Source organism: Eulemur rufifrons, chromosome 7 (assembly GCF_041146395.1).
Source record: "Eulemur rufifrons isolate Redbay chromosome 7, OSU_ERuf_1, whole genome shotgun sequence".
Taxonomy (NCBI): Eukaryota; Metazoa; Chordata; class Mammalia; order Primates; family Lemuridae; genus Eulemur; species Eulemur rufifrons.
In genome coordinates, this window is record NC_090989.1 from 67866881 (window position 1) to 67894440 (window position 27560).

Sequence of the window (27560 nt, forward strand, 5' to 3'; positions counted from 1 at the left end):
CCGGGCTAGAGTGAGTGCCGTGGTGTCAGCCTGGCTCACAGCAACCTCAAACTCCTAGGCTCAAGCGATCCTCCTGCCTTAGGCTCTTGAATAGCTGGGATTACAAGTACGTGCCAACATGCCTGGCTAACTTTTTCTATTTTTAGTAGAGATGGGGTCTTGCTCTTGCTCTTGCTCAAGTTGGTTTCGAACCCCTGAGCTCAATCCTAGCGTGTTAGGATTACAAGCGTGAGCCACTGTGCCTGGCCTGTTGTTTTTTTTTTGTTTTTTTTGACAAGGCTCTCACTCTGTTGCTCAGGCTACAGTGCAGTGTTGTCATGATAGCTCACTGCAGCCTCAAACTCTTGGGCTTGAGCGATCCTCCTGCCTCAGCTTCCTAAGTAGCTGGGACTGCAGGTGTGTGCCACTACACCTGGCTAATTTTTCTATTTTTTTGTAGAGAAGGGGTCTCACTATGTTGCACAGGCTGGTCTCAAATTCCTGGCCTCAAGCGATCCTCCCACCTCAGCCTCCCAAAGTGCTAGGATTACAGGCGTGAGCTACAGCACTTGGCCATCACTTTAGTGTTTTTATTGGGGTGGGGAGGGTGGCATGAAATACACATCCTATTATAAGTTGCTTCAGTGACTCTTCTGAAATAGGTAGAGATATAAATTATAAATACTATATAGAAATGGGATGTTAGAATACACAATTTTAAAAGTAGTAAAGGTGAGGACAGAGGTTCTCTTTAAGGCTAGTTTGGAGATATTTTTGACAAGTGAGACTGTAGGGTCTATAGCTGCTTTGCTCACTAACAATTCCCACTTTATGGGGTGTTGAGACTAATAGAGATAAGGCATGTGAAAATACCTAACCTGTGCCTGGCAGGTAGTAAAGCTGATTAAGTGTCTATCAATCATTCTCTTCCTTCTCCTGAAAAAGAATAAGCCCACTAGGTCATTCTTGCCTTGATTAGTCAAAGCAGAATGTCTTGGGATGCTAAAGCTTTCCCAATGGCATAGCTGGTAACTTCTGAGAGAAAGCTGTCCTAATGTGTCACATACATCTCATGAATTAAGCCTCCTATCTAATTCCAAATATAGGGCAATCTTGATATCTGTACTTCCTTAAAAAAGTAAATTTTGATCTCAAAGGCCTATTATGAAGACCCAGTTTCTACTGATGTTCTTTCAGGGAACCAGATACCCTTTCCTTGATTCATCTTTGCCAAGGGAAATATGCAAAGATACGAACATCTGTAAATCAGCCTTTATTAGCCGGGCATGGTGGCATGTGCCTATTGTCCCAGCTACTTGGGAGGCTGAGGCAGGAAGGTCGCTTGAGGCTAAGAGTTCAAGGCCAGATGGGTAATACAGTGAGACCCTGTTTCTAAAACAACAACAAAACAAAAAGCCAAAAACCAAATCAGCCTTTATTACATGCTACTGAAGTGTTGGCTTTTATTTTAATATCAAGGTGTAAGGTGGCATACAGACAGGCAATTTAAAATAACATACATGATATTGACATATTTATACTTAGAACTTATGCAATATATTTACAGACATACAAATATAGGACAATCTTTTACAAAATCCTTTACTAATTACATGTTTACCACATTTTCAGAAATAAAATGAAATCTGCTGTAAACCATTACTGCAATGTGTATATAAAAAGGCTTCTAAATATCCATGTTTCCTTCATTTCTATAACCATTTAAGTCCTTAGTTTTTAAAAATTCATGAGACTCATCAGCATAGTCATACATCGTTAGTCACTGCTGAGCTGTAGAAAGTAAGAGAAATCACAAACTCCTTGATTAGCTGTAAGGCTGTATTTTAAAAAGCTATTAAGGAAAGTGACCTACAACTAAGCATTCTACTCTGCATCCTAGCCAAATACAAGGGACCCTCCTCCCATGAGTTGTTTCCAGACCTGCTTATTACAAGAGAAAACTGGTTTGGAGTGCTAAACGGAGCTGAGTTTGAAAGCCTGGAAACTGCTGACATAAAATCTCTGTCGGTGGCAGGGGCCGTTTGGGGAGCTCACAGCCTGTTCACACTTGGAGTGTTGGGAAGGTCACTGCTTCTAGTCAGAGGGAACTGTCACAAGGTCATCTTCACCTTACACTAGAGTCTAGCAAGGCTAAATGTTAAACTGAACTGGTTGTTTCCAGTTTTTTTTAAAAAAAAAAGTACATAAAAACAGTGGATGGAAAAATTCTCCAACAAAAGCATCATGACATTTTTTTGCATCTTGACATAGAAAAGAAATTCAATCTATTTGATACTTTTCCTTCATTATCAACCAAAACTGTACCAATTTCTTACTAACAATTCACATACAAATTTGAATTAGTTTGATAAAAACACATTAATAAGGTTTCATGTTATGAGCAAAATTTGAAATAAGTTGAAATTGAAATTTCCATTTATTCCTATGGGAAAATTAGTTGCAAATGTTGCAAGTATTGCATTATGTAATGTCTCCTGGAATTATTCTTCACATAATATGTTAAAAACAGTCCTGTCCTTTGCTGAGTTTCTGTTTCTGATGGCGTATATTATACTGAGGTTTATGGTGACTAGAAGGAAAAATACCTGTAGTGTTTAAGAACACACATAGCAAAATTCTGAACAGTTATATGGTTGGTGGGTCTGTTTGCAATTGTAAATATAATGGCTTATAAGACATTTAAGTTTTGTTCTGTGAGGACCCTGAAAGATTGGACTTTGACCTCAGATGTTTTATGTTATACAATTTTAAACTGGGACAAAGTGGTAATGTTCTGATGAACTTGTTTCTCTGCAAGCACTAGGAAGAAAACATTACTTTGGCCAGATGCTCAACATGATTTTATCCCAAACTACGTTTATTTTTATTTTTATAGCCAGTCAAATTAGCAGTGGGGGGTTGTATACCAACTTTAGTGACACTAATGTTAGCACGTTCTGATAACCTTAGCAAGTTCTGATAACCTACCATCGACCAGCCCCAAACTACTTGTAGATGCTACATTTACATGATAAAAAGAGGGATAACATTATGCTCAAATGCACACACTGGTAAAGAAAATCCAGAACAGTTAACAACTACAGAAAAAAACCTAGATAATTAGTATCTTTACTTATTCTATTTACTTGGTTTACAAAGGCAGTGAACACCAAGAGATATCACTGATAACTAAAATGGGTTCAAATACAAGGGAAGAAAAACCCAAGTGGTTTAAACTTGAATAAAGGCTCCTGACTTTGTGTGCGTGAACCTTTGGGCCTTTTACTCCACCCCCAGTTGAGTATGTAAGGCACAGTGGTGGAGCCAGATGGTGAGCACAATGTAAAGACAAGAAGCTGTCTTTACACCGTAAGTGCTTTAATTTAGCCACAGAAATTGGCAGAAGCCTGAAAGAAATAAAAGAAAGTTGGCTTTTCCTTTATTCCCTTTTGCTTTGTTCTCAGGCCTTCCATTAGCTGGGGGGCTAGACGTATGTCTGCTGTGAAGGGAATGTGTCCGCAGGTCCAGGTGTCCTGGAGCAGCATTGGTGGTGGGGTGGTGGCAGTGGTGAGGGTGGCTTAATGAAATCAATGCAGATGTCACACAGCAGCACATGTCGGCTTAAAGATAACAGCAGGATGATACAGAGACCATCCTCTACCAAAAAAACATGACGCAGTGGTGGACTGGAGTTGGAAGGAAGCCTAGAACGCTGGCCTCAAATACGACCATATCTGCGTCACTGTTTTAGTGTGCAAAATCTAGGCCTTCTTTGTTGTTTCTGTTTTGCCTTTGACAGAATAGTTCAAGTCATCACAATATAGCTTTTAATTTTAAATGTGGCCGAAAAATGCCACAAAACATACAAATATCTATCTTGGAACAATGGTCTCCACTACATGGAAAATATCTGAAATGTGTTAAAAATGCAGATTCTTAGGCCACACTCCAGACCTACCAAATGCAAATTTTTTTTTTTTTTTTTTTTTTTGAGACAAGGTCCTGCTCTGTCACCCAGGATGGAGTATAGTGGTGCAATCACAGCTCACCGCAACCTCGAACTCCTGGGCTCAAGTGATCCTCCTGCCTCAGCCTCCCAAAGTGCTGGGATTACAGGTGTGAACCATCACACCTGGCCCAAATCTGTATTTTAACAAATGCTCCAGGAGGTTCTAATGAATGACCAAGTTTAGAAACCAGTGGACTGTAGATGTCTTGAGAACAGATAAAGATAATAGCATGTTTGGGCCTTCAAGAGAGCCAAATATCTTCCTGAGAAGATATGCTTTCTGGTATGTGAAATAAGCCTACTCTCTAGGAAAGTACAGCCAGTTTAGGCTTTGGTGTTGGGTTCTCAGTAATGAGAGAAGTTTCATTTGAGAAAACCAACTATGTCTTCATAAAAAATTCAATGGAAATGGATATAACCTCCCCTAAAATGGAGAAATGAAGCAAAATATTCCTGTTAGGAATCATGGAGACAGTCCCTTCTAAGAACACATAAGAGCTTTGTTTAAGCAGACAGCGGGCAGCAGCAATCACGTTGTCCTGTTCCTTGTTTTGGCTAGGCCAACGCCCAAGGTCCTGGGAGTCCTTAAACAGCAGATAACTGGTGCTGCTGTTGCTTGGGTGGGGCAAGTTCTAGGAGAGCCTGGACCGTCACTGCAACCTGGCTCAAACCTTTCTCTTCTAAAATGTGGAGAGGCAAACATAATTGCTCCTGAAATGGGACAATGTAAAATAAAAACAAAAGAGAAAATAGGATGAACATCATAGAACTGAAAGGAAAAAATACGTACTTCTTTTCCCTTTTATAATAATCAACTAAGATATGACAAGTCAGTACCTGAGAAACAGACCTCTGATTTAGAGACGGTGTCTGACACTCACTGTCATTTTATTAATACAACTAAAAGTATACACAGACCATTTTGAAAATTGGAAATTTGACAAGTAGGATACATTTATACATACAACAGAGGAAGAACAGAATACTGTGGAGTGAAAGCAACATCCTTTATCCTTGATTTAAATAAATGACCAATGCAGATCTATAAAATAGGCAAGTGAAAAACAAAAACAGTTCCAAGATACCAAATGGCTCCAGACTGAAAGATATAACATTTCAAGAGAAAGCACTTTGTAAATTCCATGTCACAGGAATGCAAGATGGTTTCCTGATATAACTCAGACTGCATAAGAAGGGATGTGTTATAATCTGTATTATACTCCTGACTCTGAAAACCAGGTTCACAGACCAGGCGAGGATCACAGGAAGAAACTCAGTGTATCCTGAGCTCTTGAGATTTAGGTATGTTTAAGAACTTTCCCCTAATGTGAATAATTCACGCAAGGCCCTGTCTGAATTAGTTAAAAATCTGAATTACAGAATTAAAATGAAATTGTATTTGAAAAAGTAAAGTATTTCATATCCTGGTATTTAATGGCTTGAATTATGCTGGAGAACTATTACATGAGTTTAGTCAGGAACATCTTAATACCAATATATGAATAGTTTTTTACAATGTTTGCTTAAGGAAGTTACATATATCTATCTTGTGTGCCCCTTTAATTTGTTTGGTGGGCAAATCTTAAGAATGACACTTACAAAAAAAAAGACACTTATCATTGGCTTTTCTGTTAAGACTATTCAGAAAGAAAGACATTCCTCTCACAAAGAGAAAGAATTCTGGTTCCACTAAAAAAGAGACTGTACATATTTATTACAGACAATACTAGGTTTTCTCTATTTTTCATTGGCATTCACTATATTATAGGAAGTTTTATAAAACCAGTTACAATGAAAAATATAACAAGTATTTATTTTTGAGGCAGTTATTGGTATTGTGCTTCTTTCTTTTTATTTAATTCTTATTTTGATAAAACAAGGCAACTAATCTTTTGATCTGATAAAACTAGCAACTTTGTAGAAATACTTTGAGTATAACTGCAAATATAGATTATCTATACTAAAGATGAATCTGCATGGTGTTTTGCTCTGGGAAGAGTCATATTTTGTCCAAGGCCGATTCCTTGATCTCTTCCCAGCAGTGCCCTGTGACCTCTGTGACCCCGTGGTTTAGACATTCCTCAGAGGCTTATGCTTTCTAGATGCACATTTACCTTCCAGCTGGGTGAGAGGGCATGCTTTGTGTTCTCAACTGCACACAAGCCTGTGTTTTTTTAAAGGGACAAAACTCCACAAAACTCGGAGAATGATCATGGACTCAGACATCTTAAAAATAAAACACACCCAAACTCCCAAACTCTGGAAGCCACTACTACTATATAAAAGCAAAGTTTTCATCATCACAGTGTTCAGTGTTTTAGCATTAACAGGGAATAGTCCTTTAATGTGTTAAATGACTATCCCATTTAATATGGAAGAAAACCAAAGCAATGAGACCCTCAGGCTGAATTCTACAACAGGATATTACGTTCATTGCCATCTCCCTTCATACTTGAGTTCAATTGTCCAATTGTTAACAGTTCAGAAGATTCCTGAAAGTTCAGAAACACCACTTATGACAACTAGACTCTGACTGCAATTATGAAGCAGTTTCAAGCATTAATGTCTAGCAACTAATTTACTAAGCATTCTGAAAGAGACAGACAACATTCATTGTCTCGAGTACAGAACAGAGACTGCTGCCTAATACTTTACCTGCTAATCTCCCAACAGCATATAAAATACAAGTTCATCCATTAAGATGGTTTTAATGTATTCAAAATTACATAAATTCCAATTTTAAATAGAATTCTAGAAGTGAATCTCAGTTAAGCATAACAAACATAGTAAATTTGGCCAGGTACCTACCCTGAAAGGTCAGCTCCAAATCGTTTGCTTGCTATGTACTATTTTAAATGTATACATTGGGCTCAGAATGGCAGTCTAGGAAACCTACAGGATCTTTGACCATTCTGAGCAAATTAAAATTATTAAGATTAAATGGTCAATACCTTCCAAATATCCAGACAACAAATGCTTAGATGGACCCATGCCTACCAATAAAGGAAGAATTCAGTATTGCAGGACACAGTTCAATGCAGAAATCTAAGTGACCAATTAGCCCCTAAACCAAAAAAGGCACAGCTATTTTCCTTATAAGCAGTTGTTGAAAACATTCAGCAACTTACAATATCAACACTTGTGTTGAGGCATGGAAAAATGGTCAGGTGGGGGTTTTATTGTGTCATTTGGAAATAAAGTTCTCATGTCATTTTCTAAGAACAAGTTCAGGATTAGATTAGTAAAAATGCTTCAGCATTTATGATGAGACAAACAAAGCCACAGGCCAGGAAAATGAACAAATGACCAGGAGAAAAAATGCTGGTCTTTTATTCTTTGTTAGCAATCATAAATGTTTACTAATGTGATGGGCTGCTCATCTGTACCTACGAGGAAAGGATTTATCTACTTTATTGGTTAGCTGTTTAATGGCTAGGGAGGAAAAAAGCACGTATGTAAATAATTCTGGTAAGAAACAAACCTCCTTTACCAAGCACAGGAATGAGGTGGAAAATCACTGGAATGCAATCTTTCAGCTAGAGGGGGAAGATCCAGTAATAAAGCATACAGAGAGTTAACATTAAAGTACAATAAAATGCCACAAAACCCAAAAGTTGGAGAGACAGAGAGACAAAACTGGATTCTTCTGAATGTGCCCCAAGAGAAAGTAGTGTTTCAACAGTTCTTTTAACGCTGAGGTTTAGCTGAAGGATGTCAGAAGGGGAACAAAGATTGTCCTGTCCAAAGTGTAAGCAGGAAAGGAAAACAGAAAAACAAAGTCAGTGCATCAGAAATGCAGATTTGAGTATAGATTTCAATATGATCATTTGTCATATTCAAAGATACATGTCCTATAACATTTTTATTATGAGGAATGAAAATAAAATGCTGAAAACCAAAACTACAAAGGATCTTCTGTGCTCTGAGCTTGATTTTGCTTCTAAATAGCAGAATAAAATTTGCATATTGGTGACTAGTATGAACATTAAGGGTACAATTAACAGAACTGGATTGCTTTAAGGTTGTGTGAGGGCTGAGAGTAGGTCTATATGAAGGAACCTCTTTCTGATTTTCATTCTTCCCTATTAACAAGAAAGGGACAGGTCAGAAAACAAGGACAAAAACTGCGGCACACGGAGGGGAGGGAAGTTCTCAGAGAAAGCCAGGTGTATCAAGAAGGTTCAAAGCATGAGGAAAGCCTAATAATCAGGGGAAATTTGCTACCGAGAAAACAAATGTACCAAATGATTCGGTGTTCCTCTTAAAAATCAGGTCAAGTCCATGTTAGCCAAGTCCAGTTCATTAATATGTACAAAATGAATGTAGAGCTATAAGGGGCCTTAGAGACCATCCAAACCCTCCATTTCACAGATTAAGAAATTAAATAAATAAATAAATAAATAAAAACAATTTCTGGACTTTACAAAATGGAAATATTCTTTAACACATAACATATAATAACTGTAGGACATAAGATATTAGACTCAAATACAAGGTTTTAATTACCCATTATACTTTTTGAATATAACACATTTAATAAAAGCATAATAATAAAATGAATACCCACTTGTCCAACCTCATCAGAGGTTTTTAATACTTGAATTATTCTTTAGTATTTCATTCATTCTTTAACTTGTATAGCACTTTAAAAGTTATACTAAGAAAGGACATTATTTACCCTTAGACATATTATCTGGGCATAGAATCTGACAAATATTTACAATATTAAGTTTTCTGTTTTACATTTTCAACAGCAATCATTATTACATCCAGGATTTTCTTTTCAAGTCAAACAGAACAAGTAGGGATGCTTAGGTAAAGGCTAGAATGAGCAGAAGTGGGGGAGAACAAAGGAAAAAGAGGAGATAGGGGGACTTTAGAATAATTTGAACCTAAGACTTCAAGGAGAGAGAGACTGTTGAGAGAGAGAGTGTGTGTGTGTGTGTGTGTGTGTGTTTTAAGAGCTAGTGTCTAGCTCTGTCGCGCAGGCTGGAGTGCAGTGGCCTGATCATCATAGCTCATTGTAATCCTGAATTTCTGCCTGGGCTCAAGTGATCCTCCTGCCTTAGCTTCCTGACTACCTAGAACTACAAGGTGTGCACCACTATGCCTGGCTAATTTTTTAATTTTTGCAGAGACAGGGTCTCGCTCTGTTGCCCAGGCTGGTATCAACTCCTGGGCTCAAATGATCCTCCTGCCTTGGCCTCCCAAAGTGCTGGGATTACAGGTGTGAGCCACTGTGCCCAGCCAGACTATGTATATTTATTCATTTTCCTTAACTTTGTTCTAGGCAGATGACTAATTTTTTAGCAGAAGTAGCAGCATAATAGGAACCCATCTGAAATTGTTAGTGATGGTGATGGTAGGGACTTGGGTGGAAGGCAGAAAGAAGGAAGAGGTGGCCCCTGTGGAACGTCCATTTCCTCTTTGTGGCAGGGGAGAGGGAGGAAGGATGTGTTAAGATCCCCAGTCTAACCACTGTGGAAAAAGACCCAGTCTTTTAAAATTGTATTTTTTCCTATCTCTGTACCTGCTTTCAAATAGCACAGCTCTGGTAGGAACAGGAGTAGGCTGGCTCATAATAAATACTGTTAACTATGGGCATGGCAAATGCTGACTTAAATGTATGTTTTAGAGCACACTGACTGATGGCAGGAGCATTCTGAAAGAATTCCAGTGTAGGGACTTTAAATCTGAGAGAAGGGATGATTCTGTCAAGCCCAGCGGACAGGTAGAATGACTGTGATAGCTGATAAACAGTACTTTGAGCAGGTTTTGACACAGGCTAAGCCAGCATGTCTTGCTTGCGTGGAGCCGTTTTCAGCACTTCTCTCTACATGTACAGTGCCTCTCTTTGATCACGCATATCTCTGCTGTGGTTCCTAGTCTCTACACTGACCCACGCCACACTGTCTTGTCCAAAGACATTATTGTGGTATAGAACTGGAGCAAGTACTGACCATGTTTGTGTAAGCAGGAACATCTTCAGTATGCAGAAGGGAAGAATTGAATGTTAATGTGCACATATGACTATTAGAAAATGCTTGTTAATATGGAGAAAATACATGTTATTTCTTTAGAAAGCATATTAAATCCTCTCTTAAATTGTTTAATAATGATTTGTTCTAAAAGATGACCAGGCTTTATAAAACAATATGATATCCAAATGAAAAATTTGCAGCTAGGTGTGGTGGCTCACACCTGTAATCCCAGCGCTTTAGGAATCTGAGGTAGGAGGATTGCTTGAGACCAGCCTGAGCAAGAACGAGATCGGTCTCTACAAAAAGTAGAAAGAAAATTAGCCAGGCATAACTGTGCGTGCCTGTAATCCCAGTTACTTGCAAGGCTGAGGCAGGAGCATTGCCTGAGTTCAGGAATTTAGGGTTGCAGTGAGCTATGATGACAGTACTGCACTCTAACTGGGGACAAAGTCAAAGCAAATCTTTCATTTGCTTTGAATGAAAGATTTGCTTTGAATTTGTCCATAGGAACAAAAAAGGTCTTTGCTAACTACCACTTTATGTAATTTCAGGGTTTTTTTTGTTTTGTTTTGTTTTTTAATAAAAAAAGACAAGGTCTTGCTCTGTTGCCCAGGCTGGGATGCAGTGGTATCACAGCTCACTGTAACCTCAAACTCCTGGGCTCAAGTTATCCTCTTGCCTCAGCCTCTGGAGTGGCTAGGACTGTTGGTGTGTGCCACCATGTCTGGCTAATTTTTAAATTTTTTGTAGAAATGGTGTCTCACTATGTTGCCCAGGCTTGAACTCCTGGGCTCAAATGATCCTCCTGCCTAAGCATCCCAAAGTGCTGGGATTACAGGGGTGAGCCACCATGCTTAGCCTAAATTTCAATTTATTTTATAACTCAGGTTAAAAAAAGAAAAAAATAGCAAAAGAAAAAATAAACAGTAGAGTGAACTACTTAATAAAAGGAGAAAAACAATCATGGGAATTCATGCTGACTAATGCAGATGGTCTATGAAGCTGGACTCTTTCTCTCACACTTTGTAACGTGTGAAAGAGCTGAAAGATAAGGTTGCTCATTGGACAAGTGATGCTGTGGCCTCACTTGTCAACTCCTGGTGAGTTAGAAAGAGGTATGCTGAACTGGGTAAAGAGAGTCATTGTCATGAAAGCTACGGGAACAAGGCTTTAACTCTGAGAGAAGTTCTGGGCTCAGGCGATCCTCCTGCCTCCGGAGTAGCTGGACTACAGGTGTGTGCTACCACACTCGGCTGATTTTTTCCATTTTGGTAAAGAAGGGGTCTCGCTCTTGCTTAGGCGAGTGTTGAACTCCTGACCCCAAGTGATCCTCCCATCTCGGCCTCTCAAGAGTGCCAGGATTACAGGGTGGGCCACCTTGTGGGCCCAAAATTAATATTTTTAAAAGTATTAAAGCAAGTGTTAAACTGAAGCCAACTGTAGCATTCTCAATCTGAGATGCATTTACTTTGAAAGATAGATTTTGTTGTGTATGTAGTTGTAGACAAGTCAAACAGGAAGTGGGGAAGTTTAGAAAAATAGAATTATTTTAGATTAATTAATGTAATTATTTAAATTTATATGTTTATGATTTCTTTGTATGGTCCTTAGAAATAACAAAAACTGTTTAAAAGTATCTTGATTGACTCTCATAACACAAAACCAGAGCTGATGCTGTAAGATTTTAGAGAGTTGCATTTCTGAAATTTTAGAACTATAATACCCAAATCTATTTAGGTAACAAAAAAAGTGATAAATTTATTACCTGAGGTACACCAATTTTTCTGCAAGCTTCTAGGAAATTCTCCACATTTCGCCTGCATTTTGCCATTGTTAATTTAGGCTGCAATGAGAAAAATGTGGTATTACTAGCAAAGTTTTAAAAATTTTGCTAACTTTAAAAATACTCTTGCCAATTGCTTCGTACACTCACAATGCTGTAGAGCAGGGGGTCAGCAAACTTCTTCCTGACCTAGGTGGTCAGGTAATAAATATTAGTTTTGAGGGCTATAAGAACTGTTGCAACTACTCAATTCTACTAGGAGCTTGAAAGCAACCACAGACAATATGCAAACAAGTAAGTGTGGCTGTGTTCCAGTAAAATTTTACTTACAAAAACAGGTGCTGGCCTGTGGGCAGTAGTTTGTCACCCTCCCACTTTACATATTTGGCTTTGATTTTGTAAGGCAAGTGCTAAGTAGAAAAATCAGGGGGGGAGGGAATAGTTTTTAAATTTGGAGAAATAGCAAAAAAAAATTAATTACCTACAGCTTATCAATCAAATATAACCATTGGTTCATTTCTTTTCAGTCTTTTTTGTTTGTTTGAGACAGGGTCTTGCTGTCACCCAGACCAGAGTACAGTGGTGTCATCATAGCTTACTGCAACCTCAAACGCCTGGGCTCATGCGATCCTCCTGCCTCGGCCTACTGAGTAGCTGGCACTATAGATGCACACCACCACGCCCAGCTAATTTTTTCTATCTTTAGTAGAGATGGGTCTCATTCGTGCTCAGGCTGGTCTCCAACGCCTGAGCTCAAGGGATCCTCCCACCTCGGCCTCCCAGAGTGTGAGGATTACAGGTGTGAGCCACGGCACCCGGCCGAACTTCCTTAGCTTTTGAATCTAGTAATACTATGCCTGAAATGCCTTCCTCCCTCTCTGTCCTGCTAGCAAATCCCCACTTATATTACAAGAATTAGTTCAAATTTGACTGCCTCTTGGAAGGCTTCCCTGAACTCTCCAGGCAGAATTAAGTGATCCCTTTTTCGTATCCCAAAGCACACCTCTTACACACTTAAGACATTTATCATACTACTGTGAGTTACTGTATACATGTCAATTTTTTCTCTAGAAGTGAGACCAGGAAGGCAGGTACTAGACTCTTCCTGTCTCCATCTCTAACATCCAGCACAATAGTTGCCACTGTGCTTAACAAATGTCTTTTGTTTTTTAGCACTATAAACTATAAAAGTACCAATGTTTTTTAGCACTATAAACTTACTACAGCTGGTGAGGGAACATGAATGCTTGGGACAGATCGAGGTCGCACATGATTGGCCAAATGGCAAAGAACAACACCATCGGTTAGAGCTGCTCCAAGATCACAAGGCAGAGATACTTTCAATCGGTACTCAATATGCTAAAAGAACAGAAAAATGTATAATATATGAACTGAACAGTGATTGACACAGAGGACATAATGGAGTTACAATAAAATATATTTATTTAGAAAGTAAAATACACTGCTTCGCTTGACCAGCCTAAAAAAAAAAAGTAAGATAAAAAGGAAATAAGTATCACAATATCTATTTCATCCTTCTGTCCTAAATCAATAATTTAGGGACATCCAATATATATGTATGGCAGCCAGGCTACAGTGGTGCAAAATACAATAAAAATTCATTTATAATTTTCTAATTAAAAAAACTGGATTCTCTTTCAATTCTAAAATAAGATAGCCAATCATTCTCAATATATATGTAAGTGTGATAAGTATGTGTATACATGTACACGCATATAAATTGTTAGTATTCTTACAAGATTTCTTTATAACAAGAGGCAGAAAGAAAAAAAATTTTTAATGAGTACGGCCAGAAATTGAGCTTTACAGAATATAAAATATGTCATCTCACTTTCTAAAGAAACAGTTGAAAAGAATTTCCCTAATAGCAAAATTTCTTTTACATTCATCACGAAACACAGCACACAACAGGCACTTGTTGATTCTATTAAAAATCGTATGTCAAATGAAGAAGTGATTACAGGATTAGAGACTGTAGCAGTATCACTGAAAAAGTGTAATTCAAAAGTAATGTACATACTTTCCGTAGTTGATCTATTAATTCCAGCTCTTCCTCTCTCTGTCTTGAATTCTGTCTTGTTATGGGGTCTGTAGTAGTAGTGGTAGGTGCAGAAGACGCAAGAAGGGGTGAAGCATGACCTAGAAAAATATTAGTATGTAAGACAGAAAAGTAACTGCCAGCGCTAACAAAATACTCAGAGCTGCCTTATCACGGTTTCCTTGCAAGTACGGTATAGTGCTTTCTACTTTCTGGGATTGACTTTTTAAAAAGGTTTTTTATGATGGAAAACTTTAAATATACACAATTGAGAGAACATTATACAAAAACTATGCAATATCCAGTATCCATTTGACTCAACTACTTTTGTTTGATTACAACCATTTAAAAAGGTTTTTATTGAAAAATAATATACATATATCATAAGAATAGGGCTCAATAAATTACCCCCACAAAGTGAACACAGATCGGTCTATAAATGCAACATTACCAAAACCCAAGCCCCTCTCACGCTCCTTGCCCATCAGTACTCAAAGTTTACCAGTATCCTCACTTCTAACACGGCAGATTAATTTTGTTCATTTTTGAACTTTCTGTAAATTAAAGCATATTGTCTGTATCCTTTTGTGTCTGCTTTCTTTTGATCAACATTATATTTATGAGATTTATCTATGTTGGGTATAATAATTTGTTCATTTTCATTGCTTATATAGTATTCCATTGCACAAATAAATGACAATTCATTTATCCATTCTGTTGATGGACATTGGGTTTGGGGTCATTATGAATAATGCTGTTAAGAATATTTTTGTTTGTATCTTTTGATATACGTATTTCTAAAAGTAAAACTGCTGGTCAGGGTATTTAGTCATCCCTCAGTATCCATGGTTCCAGGACTCTTCTCATACCAAACTGGGCAGATGCTTAATTTCCTCATATACAATGGCAAAGCATTTGCACACAGCCTATGCATGTCCTCTTGTATACTGTACTTAAACTCATCTCTAGGTTACCTATAATATCTAATACAATGTAAACACTATGTACATACTATATATAGTTGTTACACTGTATTGCTTTTTTATTTGTATTTTTTATTTTATTTTATTTTTTAGAGACAGAGTCTTATTCTGTTGCCCAGGCTGGAGTGCAGTGGTGTGATCATAGCTCACTGCAGCCTCAAACTCCTGGGCTCAAGCGATTCTCCTGCCTCAGCCTCCCCAGTAGCTAAGACTGCCAGTCTGTCCCACTACTCCTGGCTACTTTTTTTTTTTTTTTAATTTTTGTAAAGAAGGGGTCTCTATGAGGGGGTCTCATAGAGCCTCTACGTTACCTAGGCTGGTTTTGAATTTTTTTCCCCCCAGGTATTTTCTATCTGTGGTTGGGTGAATCCATAGACGCCGAACACACAGATAGAGAGAGCCTACTGATAATGTAAACAGTTTTCCATATAAATTTACACTCCTACCCACAGTGCATCTCTGGTTTGATATTTAAATCTTACTGTGAGTGTATCTGTCAGTTACATTAAAAGTAGTTATTTTTAACTTGAAATGTTTTTTCCCACTCCCAGGTAACTTTTCCTTTGGGGTGACCAGGCAGATATTTGTCATTATTAACTAAAAGAACATGAGACTTTAAGTAGATTTTTAAAAAAATTACTGATTCATTTTTTTTTAAGAACACAGAAAACAGCTTTTATCAACAGAGAAAAAAAATCTGAAAAGACCTTATGACAAAGAGGAGGAACATTCTCTACGGCCTTCAAAGAGCATTTTATTTGTTCAAACGCTTTATAATCTGGTACTATGAAACTTTCTCATCAAAACAAATTCAAACAAGATTCTCCTGATTTAATGACAGTGAGATCACAGACTATGCAGAATTTAAAGCTTTTGCTAAGGTGATCGCTTGGTGTTAAGTTTAAAATCCTGTAACAGCTAGCACCACTGTGTAACACACACACATAACCACTGTCCCTGCCTTTTAAAATCACTACCACCTACCTTTATTTGCTTCTGCCCTGACAGCTGCTCGGAAAAGGAAGCTTTCGGGGCACTGGGGCTGATTTCTCTGGATAGCAGCAGGAAAAGAATATGCAGGGGAATGATGAACTAAATCAGCACGGAAAAGCAAAATGAGGTAAAGGAGACAGAAAGAAAATTAAATATAACAGACATCCACATGTCATAAAATTTCAATAAATAGCAAATAAAGAAAAAAATCAAACAGCAATGAGATAAAATGATAATTCTGCTTATTAATAAAAAGCCTGGTATAGAAAAGTAATCCTAAAAGCAAGGAGGCTGCTTATATGTGTTTTTAATTGTCATGTTATTTTTGGTGTATCAATAAAGGCAGAATGAACATTAACATATTGAACATAGTCTCTTACAAACCTATAGCCCTGCTAGCTGTTATTCATTTGTTCATGTCAAATGGCTAAGTAGTTGAACAACCAGATGAATTAAAAAATGAAAAAAAAAAAAAATACAGAAAGTATCCAATTTTGTGTCTAATTTCCATCTCAGAAAAAGAAGCCACAGCTCTCTAAGAATTAACTTATCATGAAAATCCTGGTACAGAATTATAACCTTATTGCCAACACTGCAGCTCAAATTTAAATTTGTTACTGAAATAGATGTTTAATTGCACCTCTGTGTCTGTTACCTGTTTCTGTTGTAGGTGAACTTGATATAGCATTAGCTCTGTCATCATTCTGTAGAGAAACAGAGATATATCAGGAATTATTATTCAAGAAGAGATTCCACATTTATGGTAACTTTGGAATTATAAAAGAAAAAAACTCTTCTTCAAAATTAAGTCTAGAAATGCGAATCTGGTGAAATGAATTAATTTCACATTTTTAAAGCCAAACTTTTTATTTAGTTGTATTTATGTAATGTATTCTATAAAGACAGTCCCATTATTTAATAGAACTTTCCTAAGACTGTCAAAAATGATCATCCTAAAGCAGAAAATTTTATTGGGAAATATATAGGAAAGAGAACAAAATTTTATTTTTTAATAATTTCTCTAGAATAGTTTCTCAAGTATTCTTTTCTCTGGAGAATAAAATACTTTAAGTAGAGGTTTCTTCATTTCAGTTAGGAAAAAAAGTGCTTGAGAGACGATAGATTGATATATCCTCTAGACTAGTATTGCAGTCCAAGATATTTTTAATTCATTGACCAAAAGAACTGTAAAAAGGAGGAAGAGCTAGCTGAACTGGTACAAAGTTTATGTAAAGAAAGGGATATGTAGTTAAGCTAAATGAAAAAGAAACGGTGGGTTCAGTTGAAGATGTTGAAGATTTGACAGGGGAGCAGAATCAAGAAAAGCTATAAAAACATCAACAGTTTTTTAGTCCTTGACATCTAATTAAATTTAAATATAATTTAAATATTATAACTTTAAGATATGATAACTAAGACACATTTCTGAATTAAGAGAATGACTTTACAGCTAATACATACATACACATCTGTTCCCATGTTTTTCCTCCCTTTAGTTTCAATATTTTCAGAAATCTTACATCTTTAGAGTTGGGTCAGATGAAATTAATGACAGAATTTTAACTGCTAAAAAAAAATAATAAACAGAAGCCACAGTGTTGAGAAAATTCTTAAGACTGATCTGCAGACAATTTTCTGGTAACAATTCCTTAGTTTGATACCCGTAGGCTGAGAATTAGATTTCAAAAGTGAGCTGCACTTGTAAGTAAAGCAGTGCATTATCTTCAGTGAAAAAGACACGTTCGTCAAGTTTATAGATGCAAATAAACTAAGTTTGGGGTATTGAGAAAAAATGGAAATTTAAGTAAGAAATTTAAAACAAGAGTAACTGGAACTAGCAAAAGGAATGAACAGGCAAATGAGGCAAAACCTTGATATTTTTATAAGGAAACTAAAGACTATTCTTATTTTCAAGGGATGTGAGATACGAAGGAGAAAGCTAAACAAAGACATGTACAAGGAACAATGAATGGTACAAAGAGAAAAATATTAAAGATAGAGATTATTTTATATAAAGAAGAAAAATATTTTTTAAAAATTTAAAAGACCTATTAGACTAGAAATTTAAACATATTAAGGAATAAAAGGAGAAAGTTAATAGGCAACCTTATTAGATGAGAAGGAAGAGATGAAACAAATGACACTAAAGGGCAGCGAATGTTCTCTGTCTCCAGAAACAGCAACGGGTAATACATAATTGGTTATGATGAAAAACAAAGCCAGAAGAGAAGATTTGTAAAATGATGATTTAAAAAATTTACTTTTATTGAAACTATAAATCTAAGTAACTTGCACTCTAGAATACTAAAATAATTAGTTTAAATCACTCTGGGGCCATTAACTACATTTGGGAACTCTTGGAGAACTGGAGAGCCAAAAAAAAAGGTTAGGAAATAATCTCAGAAATTGACATGAATTCAACTTAACCTGACTAAGCAATAAAAGAAATAAAATCATGCATAAATATAATATGTAACTGCTGTAAAAGTCATTGGGATACCAGAAAATAAAGAATAAACCTCTTAAAACTAATCATTTGACAGTGTAGCGGGTCTGATAGGAAAAAAGTTAGATTTATCTATCTATCTTACCTAGTAAAGTTTTAGATTTTATTTAACATGACAGTTAATACAAAACAGAGAAAATATGGTCTGGATCACATAACTTTTGGTATATTCAGATTTAGCCTTTCTCAGCTATGAATTTGAGAGAGAATAAGCCCCAATGCCCTTATCCATTGAGGGCAATGAATTAACTTCTCTCCTATGTATCTAGAATGGTACTAGTTATATGCCTTCCTTGAAAGAATTTTGAAAAAAGTTGCTGAGATAATTGTCTGTGTTGTTGTTCAAATAAGGAGCCCAGTTGAGAAAGGCTGGCAAAGAGTTAACATGGAAGAGAATTATTAAGTTTTTTTCAGGTGTCATCCAGGTATGTACAGCATCATCAATAATGACCAGAGAGAAGGTTCATCAGGTTTACAGATGTTATAAAGTTAAGGGTCAGGATTTAGAAGGACATGATGCAAAAATTTGAAAATTCTGGTAAATTGGACAAATTCAAACAGCAAAATTAAACATTCGGGGAAAAAAATAAAAGATATGAGATGTGGAAATTAACTATCAGGAATATAACTAAAACATTTGAGAAATAAAGTGAATATGAAGACCAAAACTGAAAAAGCCTAACTAAAGCTCAAATTAAGATGTGAAAAATCCTTGTTTCATGCTCTGAGTCAGGCAGGCAGGGATATATTTTTAGTTTTGAATTGTGGAGCCAAAACGGAGGGCAGAGAATTTAAGAAAGTTCATTAAGGATTTTTTTGTTTCTTTAAAAAAAAAAAAAAATTTTTTTTTTCTTTTTTTTACTCCACACACACTTGAGATTGGTATCATTAAGGATTAATGGGAAAGGCATATACAAGGATCTGAGTTTATTTAGGGAGAAGACAAAGATGGGATCATAATAGTTTTCAAATACTAAGATTCTTAAATAAAAATTGCTAAAATAACAAAAAATCTCCACTCTTGGAAGAAAAGAACAAATATAAACCACAGCAGGACAGTTATAAGTTAGACAAAGGTCTTCTTGACAGTGAGAATAATTAATCATTTCTAATTTAAGTTAATATATGGAATTACCATTCCTAGAGACCTTTAAAAAATAAAACACTACAGGTTCTTAATTTTAGAGTTTAGATTCAATTATTCTAGAAGGTGAAATTTATTATCTCTTACGATATTGTTGTTGATATAAAGCAGGAGTTGACAATTTTTTTCTTACAGGGCCAGACAGTAAATATTTTAGGCTTACAGGCATATGATCTTTGTTACAACTATTCCAACTCAGTTGTTTACAGTGAAAGCAGCCATAGACAATACATAAATAAAAGGGATTGGCTGTATAACAATAAAAGCTTTATTTACAAAGTAAATAAACCCTGGTAGCCTAGGGGCCATAGTTGACTGATCCCTACTGTAGAGGGTTTTGGCAGTGGTAGACTTTTGGATTGGGACTCAAATTATTTTGCATGCACATTAGACAACAGTTAATTTGATATTATATACTAACCAAAGTAATAACTAATGACAAAAAAAACTTTGCTAAGAAATTAGAATGATACATCAAACAGAATCTGAATATAATAATTAATGCAGGCTCTATGACTATCTCTGGCATGATAAAACTTTCAAAAAATTTCAAGTAAAATCAATGTTAAAATCAAATAGTTTCATAAGCCTAGGTAATATTTCATGTAATCCTAGATTTCAGATTGCTGTTGGACCAATCCATTGGAAAATTTAAGACCTCCATTATACACCCCCGCCCCAAATTTCCTGGTGAATTACAGTAACAAGAGATACCTTAAGAGGTGTGAAGGCAGAAGAATGAGGCAGCATAGCAGCACAGCCCACTTGATTCAACCCTGACAGCGACTAAATTTCAAATGAGAGAGGAAACAGAAGGCAGCATTTATGTTAGCAAAATGTCAGGCAGGCAAATCTGACCAGTGAAATTAGAAAAGGAAAGGTCATTGACAAAGTTTCAACTAGTTTATTAAGATAATGACAAGGCAGAAAGAAAGAATTTGGGGGAAAAAAAACATCATTTATACATGTTGTTTTTCCACCAGTGTAAATCCAGGATATTCTCAATACCTCATACCATATTAATCAAGAAATGATGGGCATGATTTATAAAAAACGATTTCATGCGGAAGACAGACAGAAAACATCAACATCTTTAGTACAATAACCTTGAAGCTAATGAGTCCTGTGCTGTTCCTATGACAGGTGAAATAAATCCAAAGAGCTCATTTTAACTGAGAACAGGAATAAATAAGAACAATATTTTTTCAATATTAATCCAACTAAATTTATTTTAATTCAATTTAATGGCTCTGATATGAGAAGAAAGGACATGAGGATTCTGCATCACACCTTAAAGATAAAGCACCATTTTGTTTTTGCTTCTATGAAATTCTAAATGACTTCTAAAAGAGTAAGGTGGAATTTTTCTTTTCTTTGAGCCTTTTATATGTCACCAACCAACATACGACTGGTTAAGCATATTAGAGATATAGTTAGACACACTAAATGTTAGAATCTATTGTATATATGTATATAATATCATCTGTCAATTAAAAATAAAAATAAAAAAGAATCTATTACATAGAATTTTGATTACAGGTAAGAGATACTCAAAACATGACAATTTTTTTTCATTTGCCACATGGGGAATGGAAGTCAGAGAAGACAATACTTTCATAAAGGGCACTGGATAAGGTTTTACCTAATAAGACAACAAAATGCCAAAAGCTTAAAAATATTAAAGCGTTTATAAGTTAAATAAATTTAAAAAATTTAAACTAGAACCACAAATTTCTGAATCATGGAATAAATGAGCAAGAACATATGAGTGTTTTCGAAAAAGGTATGTATACGGGCAATAAAATAAATACAACTGTATTTTCAATGAGAGTTAATAGATAGCAATATCTTTTTTCTTTGACAAAAAAAAGCATATAATATACTGTTGCTGCATCAAAATCTATCTTAAGGCAGAAAATAATGAAAGAAAAAATATACCAAAGGACAAGACTGTGACAACAATAATAATACACTGTGTGTGCTTCACCTGTTTACATTTCCTGGGCTCTATTTATCAAATGGTACTACTGTCAATCTCAAATATAAGAAGGCTACAAGCCATTATGTTGGCAAAGAAGGACAAAAAGGAGTGGAAATGAAATGAACCTCTTGCTCTCTTAAAATAAGACGGGATATACATGAAAGCAACAGGAGCTTAAGGCGCAGCCCTCAGAGAATGTTAGTGTAACTTATATTAGATGTTACAAATAGTTATTTCAAATCCTACATTTCTAGGTCTTTAAATCAAATTCAATATTTACCTTGCCATATCATCAGACTTTTTCATCATGAAACCATTTAATGAGCAATTAATAGATGTATAGCATTTATGTGTTCATTAAGGAAATATTTATTGAGTACCTAATATATCCCAGGAACTGTGGTGGGGACTGAGTACATAAAGGTACACACAACAGAGAATATCTTTGTGCCCATGAAGCTTAAAGTCTAGCAGTTTAATAGGAAAGAGATAGAAAGTAATAAACGGCCAAATAAAAGTACTACAAAGAAAAAAGTAACAGTGAAGACAGAAACTTGATTTAAGGGTGGGGGTTGCAGAAGAGCCATTTTAAAGATGTGACGTTTAAGCTGATATCTGATAGATGAGTAGGATTAATCAAAGGGTAAATATAGGGAGGGGAAGGCATTCCATGTAAAAGGAACAGCATTTGCAAAGGTCCTGAGGTGGGAAAGGGCTTACCATATTTGAAAGGCTGAAAAAAATACTGGTATAGCACAAGCCCAGACATGAGACTGGAGAGGCAGACAGTAGCCAGGGTACGAAGGAGCTTCTAGGCATGTTACGAGGTTTAGATTTTAAGAGCAATATGAAGTCTCTGAAGAGCATTTTGAGAAGAAATACTATTTAAATAGGACTCTTAGGCCAGGCCCAGTGGTTCATGCCTATAATCCCAGCACTTTGGGAGGCTGAGGCAGGAGGATCACTTGAGGCTAGGAATTCAAGACTGGCCTGGGCAACATAGCAAGACCCTATTTCTACAAAAAAATTAAAAAATTAGCTGAATATGTTGGCATATGCTACTTGGGAGGCTGAGGCAAGAAGATCCCATGTGCCTAGGAGTTTGAGGTTATAGTGACCTATCATTGCACTCCAGCCTGGGAGTTAGAGTGAGTCCCTGCCTCAAAAATAAATAAATAAATAAAATAAATAAATATTTGAAAAAAACAAAGCACGACTTTTTGCACAGTGTTGGCTGGATACTATAATATTTGGCATACAAAGAAATGTGAGGCCATCTAATTTAGAAGAAATTCCTTGCTTTTAAAAACCATCTAATTTAATGTTTATGTACTGACAAATGGCTGAAGGCTATTCAAATTTCACACTAAGGGGATTTTGCTATTGTTTTCTAAATTCCACTATTTCCTTGACAAAGTCCGGGCACTCAGACTTCTATCCCTTACTGTATGTGTTATTAAACCTTCTCTTCAGTTTCCTAAACTGTTTTTCAATTACAGTATGAGAGACAATACAGCATGGTGTTTAATGCAGGTCTCAAGACAGCCAGATAATGGATTCTCAGACTTGTACTATGCGACTTTAGACAAGTCACATTCTGGATATAACATCCTGTGCCTCAGTAATCATTTGTTAAATGATGCTAAGTTTAACCTTTATTCTTACGGTTGTTGTGAGGAGTGAATGAGATAATTTTGGTACAGTGTCTGGATCATCAGAGGCTCTCAATATTTTTCTATGTTCATTTAAATTGTTATTTGCTTCTCATGCCAATTAACTTCCACAAAAACTCCAGAGGCTAGTGGTTGTATTCATCTATAAAAATGGCCAGTTAAAATGTGCTTTATCCATCTCTTAGGAAATAAAGATTGCAGAATGTACAGAAACTCTAACAGACAATGGAAGTTTATGTCATAGGAATCTCATGCTGAAGCATGCCGTTCATGCAGTGGTATGCACAATGGCAGCAGTCACTAGCATAGAAGACAGGAATTGCTACAAACACTAGAGTTTTGAAATGCTAGTTTTCAACACTACTATGAAAAAAATAACATAAAACATGATGGGAAAAGCAATTCTATAAATGGTTAGAATTCTTTTGCAAGGCAGATAAAAGAAGACTTTAAATAAAGCTGTTGTTATACTCATTTTCAGCTGATGAAACAGGCAATAAAAGTAAACCAATGTTTAAAAAAAAGATCAGCAGGTAGAATTTCAATTAATGTTTTCTTGAGTTGAAAAAGTGAGCATGGAAGTTGGGCACTGGCTCACGCCTGTAATCCCAGCACTTTGGGAGGCCAAGGTGGGAGAATCACTTGAGCTTAGGAGTTTGTGACCAGCCTGAGCAACACAGTGAGATTCTACCTCTATAAAAAATTTTTAAAATTAGCCAGGCATGGTAGTGCATGCCTGTAGTCCTACTCAGGAGGCTGAGGCAGGAGGATCATTTGAGGCCAGGAGTTCGAGGCTGCAGTGAGCTATGACTGTGCCACTGTGCTCTGGTGTGGAGGACAGAGCAAGACCCTCTTTCTTTTAAAAAAAAAAAAAAAAAAAGGATGGAGACAGAATCTTGAGATGTAAGTATTCAAAACCAAAATTTGAGATTTTCAGTAGCTTAAAATGTATAGTAAAATAGGATGCCAAATATACAGTTGTAATTAGTGTCATGGGGTTAGGGACTCCATTTAACACACAGGTGACTCATGAAACAAATTAATGATTGATTAAGTTAATGTGCTTTCTAATTCACCTGGAATTAGAAATCACATTTTAAAAACCCTAATACTGGCCGGGCGCAGTGGCTCACACCTGTAATCCTAGCACTCTGGGAGGCCGAGGCGGGTGGATCGCTCGAGGTCAGGAGTTCGAGACCAGCCTGAGCAAGAGTGAGACCCCATCTCTACTAAAAATAGAAAGAAATTATATGGACAACTAAAATATATATATACAAAAAATTAGCCGGGCATGGTAGCTCATGCCTGTAGTCCCAGCTACTCGGGAGGCTGAGGCAGTAGGATCGCTTACGCCCAGGAGTTTGAGGTTGCTGTGAGCTAGGCTGACGCCACGGCACTCACTCTAGCCCGGGCAACAGAGTGAGACTCTGTCTCAAAAAAAATAAAAAAAATAAAAACCCTAATATTATGTTATGCTTCCTCTCCCCAGCACACATACAAAGCCAATACAGTTTTCAATGCGTATGTTTTACTTTTGGAAGCATTGACAAAGACACGTGAATCACAGCGGCAGAACTCTGGAACACTGGGTAAGTCACAAATGGTAGTGTAGGGAAATAGTTCTAGTTATTTGTAAAGCATTTAGTAATGACGTCCATCATGTTTTATGATATTTAGATCATTTCCAAGTGAAAAGTACAATACCTATTCTTCAATCTCTAGACACAGAAATGTAAAACTCCATTTTGTGCAAGACTCTTACCACTAACAAGGCACTATCATCTGTGTGCTGAGACCTTCTGGATGGGAAGGAACACTGGAGAGGTGAAGAAAAATGAAGCATTGTCAAAAACAAACTATGCACATGTATGACATATTTTACAAATATACACACAAGGAACGAGACATATTAAGAGATACTTTTGAAGAAGCTGACATATAGGGCCACATTCACAATCATCTGGAATTCATGCATTATAAAAGTCAATAAACTGATTCTGAGAACTGATGTTCTTTCAAAGAATTTAAACAAGTTCAAATCTGATCTTATTGCCTAAAATGTTCCAAAGCAAGGAGGGAACAGGGATTATTCTCTGTTCACAAAAGAGAAAGCAGAAGTACAGATAGAACAATAATATAAAGAATTTGTGGTCATTTAGTGAGCCAGCGACAAACAATAAACCCAAGAATCATGATTTCTAGTCTAGGTATCTCTTCATTACCTTTCTCAGATGAAATAAAAGTACAACTGAAAAATTTAAAACCGTACATGTACTTTCCTGTGAACCTTTAGCTGTTAGAGAATGAGTTACTTGAGAATGACCATCAAGAAGGAAATGTCGGGGTAAAAAAGAAAAAATATATTAAATTTATTAAACTTTGGTTGTCAAAAGTTTGTATGAAATTTTACCATGTGAAGAAAAGACAACTAAAAATGCTTGAGTGAATCTTTCAGGTATTATGCCAATACATAATGTTCTCATACAAATAAAAACAGTTATTATATGTCCAATAATACTTTTAAAAAAACCCTTTTGTAATGGACAACTTAAAACATTTCAAGCAATACACATTTGTGCTTTAAGAACACTGTGCAAAAAATTGATGCTTATAAAGTCCCATATGTTAGGTTTTTAAATACCTTATTTAACAAAAAGCAAAGCCAAAATTCATATAAAGCAAGGCCTTTATACATTTTTTAAGGAAGTAATGATCATAAATTAAAACTAGAAGGCAAAGAGAAAGGGAAAACGGTTACTGAGAAAGCCAACTACAATAAAAATAAGCACATTTGAATAGACCAAATAAATATGTCAACTTTAAAAAGGTTAAGCAATTAATTTTATGTTAACTTGTAATGAAAATGTATTACTTGATATTATGAAACAGATGTGTACAAAGTATAATTGATAACACCGAACATGAAATACCATATAGAGTCTTTTTTAGTACTGACACCATTTACCCCTACCAGATATAGGTCTCAGGACTATCTCTCATTCATTACACAGTATCTTTGAAAATGGATGAGAGGGAGATGATGCCTCTGGTGGAGGTGGGAGAGGGAAATATAATCTCTAGATGATGTATGTAGATGAAAAAAGGCCCAATGTATAGATTCTGATAAGTTCCTTGGCCTGTATCATCTTCTCCCTTATAAGCAGAATTTTGTGAGGGAGAAAAAAGAAAAATGCCAATATTCTAATCACTAAAAGCATAATAATCCATGCAAAAGGGGCCTGCGGATGAGCAGAAAAAAAAAAATCACATGCAAAACATTTCTTTTCCATTGCAAAAATAATAAATTCCAAAGAAAAGGTGATTATATAGACTTACCTCACCATCTAAGGGGAGCTGTTGTTTTTGTGGACTTTGCGATGCTTTTTGCTATACATCCCCGACCCCCCCCACAAAAAAGGGAAGTTGGTTAGAATCTGGAACACTGGAAATAATAAATTCTATTTACTAAAATAATCATTTGCATTAATTTCTTTATCTCTTGTAATATAGCACTTTTCTAGATTTACTGGTTAGAAAATGTTGCCCCTTCCCTTAAATATCTTACAATTTAAATGAGGAAAAGCAATGAACTGACAAACAGTACTTTCATGTATCTATAAGCATTTGTAAATAGAAATTATAAAAAAAACTATATACATACCTATGCAAACACATTCACAGAGTACTGATCTCTCACTGTTTTCTCTCAGTGAACTCATTTTCTCCCTCTAATGGCTCCAAAATCACTCTAATGCTAACACCTTTAGCTCCCTATCAGCAAACCTGAAGTTTATATTTTTAATTGCCTGTGGAAACTCTCTACTTGGAAACCCCACTGTCACCTCATATTCAACATATCCAAGAACAAATTCATAATTTCCCAAATTAACTGACTATTTTTCCCAATTTGCTAATTTGTTATTATGTCAAATAATAATATTATGACATCCATATTAGTGTCTTATAATGTGTTCTTATACACAGTATCTCAAGTGAGTCTTCTCACTCTGTGAGATAAACAAGTGCCATAATCGTATTTATTTAGAGATGAGAAAACTGAGAGAGAGGTTATGTGGTGTGTGCAAGGTCACAGAGTTGGTAAGCAGCATAATTAAGATTTTCACCTGTGTCTCCTGACTCCAAATCCTACATTCTTTCCACAATGGTAGACTCTTTTAGCCTTAAAACCTTGCTTTGGGAACTTCTTTTTTTCCCATCTTCAATGACTTACTCATCATTCACTACCCATCTATGTGCAAGGTGTAATGATGCTTCTTTTGAAATCTCTCTTATAGTTAACTTAGAAAATCCAATGTTAGTGGTAGGAGGTACGGCACCCACCATACTAGTATTAAGTATTAGATGCAACTGTAATAATTTTGAAATAGTTAATATGTAATAGGTAAATATCACACACAGGAGGAAACTAAAAGCATAAAATGGTTCAGTAACTTTCCAAAAGTCAAGCA

The 27560-nt window shown here is 36.0% G+C and overlaps 1 protein-coding gene across 3 annotated transcripts in view; it reads right to left on the reverse strand.

The window, feature by feature from the left end:
- Nucleotides 1-2679: 2679 nt before the first annotated feature.
- LRCH3 (leucine rich repeats and calponin homology domain containing 3) overlaps nt 2680-27560 on the reverse strand; it is a 96602-nt gene continuing 71721 nt past the window's right edge. The window contains exons 13-21 of one of the 3 annotated variants that reach the window (XM_069472725.1): nt 26428-26478; nt 24854-24907; nt 20152-20223; nt 16443-16491; nt 15779-15886; nt 13794-13912; nt 12974-13111; nt 11735-11812; nt 2680-4699 (exon numbers count right to left, since the gene is read on the reverse strand). In XM_069472725.1, coding sequence (XP_069328826.1) covers nt 4574-4699; nt 11735-11812; nt 12974-13111; nt 13794-13912; nt 15779-15886; nt 16443-16491; nt 20152-20223; nt 24854-24907; nt 26428-26478 — 795 coding nt within the window. In that variant the 3' untranslated portion in view covers nt 2680-4573. The remainder of the gene's footprint in view (nt 4700-11734; nt 11813-12973; nt 13112-13793; nt 13913-15778; nt 15887-16442; nt 16492-20151; nt 20224-24853; nt 24908-26427; nt 26479-27560) is intronic. The other 2 variants (XM_069472726.1, XM_069472728.1) reach the window with 2 other exon arrangements.